At 37.7% G+C, this 7714-nt stretch overlaps 1 protein-coding gene across 1 annotated transcript; it reads right to left on the minus strand.

The window, feature by feature from the left end:
- Positions 1-510: 510 nt before the first annotated feature.
- LOC142741702 (matrix metalloproteinase-18-like) lies at positions 511-6277 on the minus strand. The gene is made up of 10 exons (XM_075851045.1): positions 6144-6277; positions 4918-5159; positions 4674-4822; positions 4460-4585; positions 3856-4017; positions 3282-3417; positions 3043-3176; positions 2650-2809; positions 2200-2300; positions 511-653 (listed from the first exon to the last, which is right to left on the minus strand). The coding sequence occupies exons 1-10, from the start codon at positions 6246-6248 to the stop codon at positions 511-513; spliced, it is 1458 nt and encodes a 485-aa protein (XP_075707160.1). The 5' UTR covers positions 6249-6277.
- Between the last annotated feature and the right edge of the window lie 1437 nt (positions 6278-7714).

Here is a 7714-nt window from a genome sequence, read left to right on the forward strand (position 1 = left end):
GAGACCAAGCAAAACAAAGCAGAAGAGTTACTTAGACTGGCATTTCTATCGCCAGTCTAAAACCAAAACACATTGGAGTTAGATGCGCCAAATCTTTCAGGCCGATGGTGGCGCTGCCCCTCCTGATAAACTCTGCCCCTTTTCTCACCACTTCTGAAATGTGGCAAGAGAAGCGTAATACAGCAAGAAGTCGCAAAGGTGGCATGCGTGATAATTGCAACTTTTTAACACATTGCAATAATAATTCCCCCCTAAGCCTTTTAGTTCGACCACACACCTTGCGAAAATCCCCCCAAAACACTTGCCATTCATTAGATTAGTGTCCCAGTAAAGCAGCGACTATGCTGTGTACAGTTCAATGCAAAACAATGTTTAATGTATTTCACAGATTCTGAACAACAGAAAATAAATATCACAATACAAAGTTTATTTATTTTTAAACAAATAATATATAATATATTAATAAAGATAGAAATATTTAAATTAAAAAAAATCTATGTAAACAATACTTTAAAATTTAAAAAGTTTTTTCAATTTATTGGCTTTATTACTGCCACATTTTATCCAGCTGTCATTCTTTAGTAGACGGGTGACTCTCTTTTTAGCGGTGCTGAATTCATATTGGCGATTTCCATCAAAGAGGTACAGAAAACCTAAACATGAGAAAATATGATATTAATAATACATATATTTTTATCCATTTTTTTTACAGAAATACCAATTTAAATATCACTATAATTTTTTGTCCCTTACAACCTCTAGGCTACTACTTATCCTTTTTAGCTCTGTTCCATTAGGGCACAACTATACCGTCATGCCACTGACATCTATGCGAGCATGCTTCCGTGGAGTACAGCAGAATACCTGCTGCTGAACTAAATATCGCTGGCATCCCTGGCCAGAGTGACCAAGCTACAGACCCCTGATGATGAGTATTGAAACGCGTTGGGTCGGTTGTGAATAGGAATTTTTTAGCATTGGGAACACTAGCATTGTTTGTATACCTCAACACTAGGAGCTTCCGGTGCGGTTATCACGGACTCTAGTGTGAATTAGGGTCAAGACTATTGTTATGCCCATTTTTCAAATGCTGATTCCGTATTGATATTCTTGTTGAACACTGAGCTATAGTAGGTTCACAATTGAATTAGAACTCAGAGTTTATTATTTAATACGTTTTTATACACACGGTGGGGCTTCTTCACAGTGGTGATTGTACCCCTGTTTTTAGAGAGTTATAAATAAATGTTATATTTTACTCATATATCACACCAGTGAATCCCACAACTATACCGTACTTTGTGACTGTAACGGTCTATTGGAATCTCAGATACTCTGAAATACACCACCTGCTGCTTTCTTCCTTCCCTATGCTTTACACTGCAGCTCTTCATGTTCAGATTGGCTACTATGTAATAACACAAGCCCTCCACAAGCTCACTAAGAAGTCAGTTCATGGAGAAATAATTTAAATTACAGCCAGGGCAGTGAAACAGTAAATATGGTGAAATAGATTTTCCAGGTTTGAGATTTGCAGTCAATCAGTGCAATTTACAGTTTTGGGAATCAATAAAAAACAAAGTTTTGAAAAAAATAAATGTTTCTGTAATTTTTTCAAAAAAGCACATCAAAACTGAAACAAAACACATAGAATGTGTGAATCAGTTCATATATGTGATCCAGCAACGGGAGAACAACTTTAAAGTTATTCCATATGAGTTATTTAAGCAGTTGTATAAATCTTTTGAGATAAGCCTGAAGGTAACTGGTACAAAAATTGTGAGTAATTAAAAAATGTAAGCTAGCCAGGCGATCAGCTGATAAGCCATTTATACATTTTATCGACTTTTTGTCAGTGGTTTTTAATTCTGGTTAATTGAAGGGGGTCTCAAGCAGCAAAGCCCTTTCTATGATGTCCATAAAGTTTAATAGGGCATGAGACAACCCCTTTAATTAAAAAACGTAAATGCTTATTAGTGGTTGTATTGTATATTCTTCTTCAAATTGATCTAACACTACAGCTTATATTACTACTACTGTTAATCATAAAATGGTTATTATTATTACTATTATTATTACTATTATTATTATTATTACTACTATTATTATTACTATTACTACTACTATTAGATATGTAATAATATAATGATAAACTGTCAAAATCACCTAAAATTCAAAAATATTTATTTTATGCCTTACCATCTTTCTGAAAAGCAGCAAGAACTTTGGTTAGTCCAGGAAAGTTGTCTACAATCTTTTTAGGGAATCCACTGTCCATGCTCTGTTTTTGCTCATCATAACTGCAGAAAAAAAAATTAGGATTAGGGTCAACATCATATAATGACTTGAAAAAAAAATCTCCATTCATATACAGAAGATGTAACTTGAAGCTCTTGGGACCCAATGCAAAATCTGTAACAGGGCCCCCCATCTACCATGTGCCATTTATGATACTGGTGTCTTCTTATGTGGTAGAGGATCCTTTGGACCCCGTCAGGAACAAGGGCCCAGGTGCCCCCCTATAGTGATGCCCCTTATTAAATGATAGCATTGCTAATATTACTATTATTCAATGGTTCTATAACATGGTTCTAGTATTACTATTATCCAATGGTTCTATAATAAAACAAGTGTTTTAGGACTGATTACCTCCAATATTTATCATTCACGAAGAAATATGTTTTTTTGGATTTTCCATCGTAGACAGCAGCATCAATTTTTCTGACAGTTCGTGGAAATCCCAACTCATAAATACTCTTAGGAGAATCTTGTGTGATTTCAAAACCACTCATGACCCAATATTTTGCACCTAGGAAAAATATATAAAGTGTTTCGTTATTATTAAGCATATTTAAGCATCTATCTATCTATCTATCTATCTATCTATCTATCTATCTATCTATCTATCTATCTATCTATCTATCTATCTATCTATCTATCTAGCTATCTATCTAGCTATCTATCAATTTATATGTCTATCGACCTAATGCAGATTTAACTGTAAAAAAATGTAAATCCTTATAAGTATAAAATAAGTAATACCTTTGAAGGCAAGAACTTGGTCCCTGCCCTGGTCCTCATAAGCAGCCTGAATGTGATTTGGCAGAGTTGGCCAGAAAGTGCTGATTAAATGATGCTCAACTTCAGAGTCCTGGGAAATTTGGCGCCAGAAAGCTCTATGAAAAAAAAAACATACATTGAAGCATTGGGATGACCCTCTTTATAATCTTTTCAACATTTAAGAGGTTAAATCAAACTGTTTAAATGCATAAATCACTTACTTCTCTTTAAAGAATAAGATTTCTCCACGCAGAGTTGTCACAGCATCGAAATTGATGTTTGGTACACAACTTGATGGGTTGATTGGTTTACTTGGCTCTTCAGGAACAGTTGGCTCTTCAGGGACCATATTTGCTCCTGTATAGATATAACAATATGTTATGAATTGGATATTGTTAATTGAATCACCCCTAAATGCTTTGCCAAGGTCTTCATTCTAAACACAAAATTCTCCTAGCTCTCCACTAAAACTTTCTAACGCCTATGCAGGTCTTCCTGGACCAGTTTTGGACCCACCAGTAAATGATTCTCCATCTGTACAGAACATGACCACTTTTAATAGCATTGTAAACTCTGCTGTTATTACTGTACACACAGGATATACAGTATTATCAATAAGGCCCATTTTAATGTCACAGCCTGGGCCCACTGAAGGTTCCTCTGGTACCGTGGTGGGAAACTGACCCTGTCCAAGAATATGAAATCTCTATTGCCTCCAACCTTCTAAAAATTCCAGATCTATATCTTAAATGTCCCCCCTGCCTGCCAGTGATAGTCATCGTCTGTTTGTCTTACCATAGAGAGATTGAATCCCAGTAACGTCATCTTCAGGAAGTCGGAATTCACTAGGCTCAATAAAATGATAGGTGGGATACATCAGAGCACTGGGGTCACTGGAATGTAAGAGACCAAGGGAATGGCCAAACTCATGAGCAGCCACAATGAATAAATTGTAACCTGCGAAGAAAGAGAGTCCATACATGAGAATATGTCTTTATTCATATGCTCTGGCAAGTAAGTCAATTAGGTGAAAAAGTTCTCCACTTTAATTTCTTCGCCAAAAAAACTGATTAGTGTGACCATAAATTATGGGGAAGTGACAAAGAGTGTGGTATGGGTAATGCTAAGCCTCCAATCTCCAACATGAGCTGAGTAAATTAGTAGTCTGAGATAGACTGGTTGCTAGGGAGATGACAACAGCCTCAAATAAAAGAGTTTGGTTGTTAGGCAGTGTATCCCTAGCAACTAGTTTGTCTCGAATTAGTCGGCTGCTCAGCCTAAAGCTGGATTAGCTCTGTTCTGGCAGCAGGGCAGGAGAAAATCTATTTGACAGCAGTCATTTCTTATCTTTACATTTAAATTTAGGTGGAAATTGGATAAAAAGAAAAAAGTGACCTACCATTAGAGCCACTTGTCCATGTTTCATCTTCATCAAAGTGGGCATCTCCACCAATTCCATTGGAAGGGGCAAAAGCATGAGCAAGTGTTCCATGTGGACCATCAAATGGATAAAAGTCATTATGAACTGTGGAAAGACAATAAAACACATTTTACTATATGAGACCATGTTTTTGGAGTCCACTCTATGATATGGAACATGTGTGGAATCCTACCTTGTGCAGCAAAGGAGATCTCAATATCAGAAATCCCATCATAGACTCTTGTAAAAGTCAAGGGTGTCACATCACTCCAAACCTTAAATGCTCTCTGAATAGCAGAGTCTACTTCAGACCTGGGCATATCCGGTGTATAATTTAATATTCTAGAAGCAAAGGAATGAGATCATTAGATTATTGATACTTAACTGTAAATATGTTGGGTGGACTAGAAGGAGGCCTTGAAGCCATTCAATTATACCTGTAAGTCAGTTCTTTCTTGTTCCATCCTTTGTTACCGGGAAATGTGCTGTATTCACCTACGTCAACAAACCCGCATCTGGGTTGGTGCATGACTTCCATGGTGTCTGTGTCCAGTTTTCCTGTCACTGTTAGGCCAAGAAACTGCTGCATTTCCTTGATTTTTCGGATCAATTGATTGTCGCCTTTTATTCTTGGCTGTCGTACATTTGTCTGAAGGTTATAGTATCTTTTCAAATATTCCTAAAATGCAAATAAAGGGATTTTTAAAAAAAAATAAATAAAAAGATCAAATCTCACCAGCTAGGCAATACAAATGTTATAAAGTGAGCATAAATGAATAATAGTGTAAACAAAATAAGTAAATTACATTTTTCCATGCTGATTGTGTGATTGAGTAAATAAAGGGACATACGTACTGCATCTCATAAGAAACATCCACCTTAGTACATCCTATTACATCTGAGATTTTAAAGGGGCTACAGCACTCCGTAAAATATTACACCCTTTCCAACTAGTTCAATGTTTCTATCACTTATATAAACCTTGTGCTATAATATCAGGCAGGTTTCGCCTTTAAATATATTAGTAAAGACTCTCTTAATGGTATTGTCCCCCTTGAAATGCAATATTATGTGAAGTCAGCTATTAAAGACAGTGCCAACCCATTGATCTTGCCATGCTTCATTGGCATTATAGAGAAAATTAACAGTAACATTGTTTGCCTTTGGCTATCAATTTATCTTTAAAGGGATTCTTCGTTTTGGATTTTCCATTTTTGTCACAGTGTGTCCTGCTCCAGGGACCCTCAGCGATCAGCTGTAATCTGCAAGTGTTTGCTTTCCCTACAGTGCCACCACAGGGGAAATGAATCATTACCAGGACTGAGGCTGTAGCCACTCCTCTCTCTGACTAATAGATGAGCCCTGAATAGGGGACCCCCTTCTTATAACCCAGAATTTCAGAATAATGAGGACAACCCCTTTAAGGCTCATAGCACCATCCATACTCCCAGTCCAATTTAAAGCAACAAGTAACACATTCTTATGTCAAGATCTGTTGTTATAAAGGGTAAACTTAAATCTGTTATATCTGTAGACCCTCTTTGTGGTGTTAAATATCTCTAATACTAGTACTAACTTCACAGCAATAACATAAACTCCTGCTAATACTATAAAAAGGTCAATAAACAGTCATGTTATAATTACCGGGATGTAATAAACTTACTTCAGCAAACTTGGCATCATTCTCCTCGTTCTCTCTGGCAGGTTCAGCAGGGAAAGCCGAGCAGTAGGCTACAGAAAGTAGCAGGACAAGAACCAAATTCTTCATGGCTTGATTTTCTTAGGTCTATAGGGCTTAAGACTTTCTCCTATTCTGAGTTTCTGAATGCAGAACAGGCCCCTTTTATACTGTACCTGGATGCCTCATCCAGACTGCAGAACGTGACTCACTGTTTACGACTTCCTACAATCACAGCAAAAAGTTTAAATGTTTTCTTTGCCAACATGTTATGACAAAGTGCGAACTAAGTAAAGCCCACACTTGTGCAACATTTTTTCATGATTAATGATCAGGAAGAGGTTTTCGAGAGAAATAAAAAAGACACTTTAATACCAAAAAACAAATGCCCTAATTAGTTTTCTTGAGATCATTTCTTCTTTGGCAAATTAAATAGGCTGAAAATAAATAAATAAATATGTAAAGTTATAGTAAGGAACTCCATATACTGTACAGCCATTCTCTTATATACTATAGGTGTATATTCAGAATTGAGTAGAAGCAATACAGTTACCGAGCATTCATTGCCCACCATCGCGCTGTGAGCCTTTCAGAAACCTTTAATGACAACCCTTTATGTTGTGCTCGTGGTCGCTGACCCCCGGCACGTCATACTCATCGGCAGCCGCTACCGCAGGACACTTGGAGCTTGCCAGCGTCTTCCTCCCCGGAGACGCCAGCACACGCGGCTGCAGTTCTCCGCTGGTTCGCCTAGGGTGCACGCACGCTCATTCCCGGCCTTAAAGGGCCAGCACGCATCAGTAAAATGGTCCCTATCCTATCCCAACGCACCCTGGACTATTAAAAGGACCCTGCCCTCTTCCGCCTTGCCTGAGCGTTGTTGTGTCTACCCATGATCGTTTTGAAAATGGTCCCTTAGCTGTATCCCGTATCCTGTGTTCCCCGTATCCTGTGTCCCGTTTCCAGTAATTGTGTTTGCTCCAGTGCATAATCTAGTGTCCGAGTCTAGTACACCATCTGTGACCGATGCACGTGCCGGACCATGGGCCCAGACAACTACTCTTCATCAGTGCCAAGTGTCTGCCACGCCAAGTGTCTGACAAGCCAAGTGTTCTAAAGACTATCATCGTTGGAGGGCGCGGTGTGTGGACACGGCAGGAGGCTCTTCTACAACATGACCAAATTGGGTCTGTATTATCTACTTTTTGTATAATATGTATTTTCAGATGCCTAGAAATTTTGGCCTAATACCATTTTCCCGAGATTTGGGATTATAAATACATGGATAGCGAGTGGTTTTAGCTTGTTTTTATATTTTTTTGTAATCCAGTTTTTCCACCTAGCACAGGAATCATGTATGTGGCTATTGGTATATTATGGATTAGTCCATGACCTATGGATTATTTATGTGCATTGCAATTTGATGTGCTACCTATAATTGATTGACCTAACCCTTTACATGTCAGTATTTACTGCTTATTTGTATTTTATTCTTATGTATTACATTGCTCATATGCACATTCACACCTCGCATCTGTAGCTATTGTGTTTTTTGC

Source organism: Rhinoderma darwinii, chromosome 2 (genome assembly GCF_050947455.1).
Source record: "Rhinoderma darwinii isolate aRhiDar2 chromosome 2, aRhiDar2.hap1, whole genome shotgun sequence".
NCBI classification, from domain to species: domain Eukaryota; kingdom Metazoa; phylum Chordata; class Amphibia; order Anura; family Rhinodermatidae; genus Rhinoderma; species Rhinoderma darwinii.

Excerpts from the sequence above, each read along its gene's own strand:
- LOC142741702 (XM_075851045.1), bottom strand. The coding sequence starts at position 6,248 with ATGAAGAATTTGGTTCTTGTCCTGCTACTTTCTGTAGCCTACTGCTCG. Across the intron at positions 5,160-6,143 it reads ATGATGCCAAGTTTGCTGAA|GAATATTTGAAAAGATACTA; the intron begins GTAAGTTTATTA and ends TTTGCATTTTAG. Across the intron at positions 4,586-4,673 it reads GATCTCCTTTGCTGCACAAG|TTCATAATGACTTTTATCCA; the intron begins GTAGGATTCCAC and ends GTCTTTCCACAG.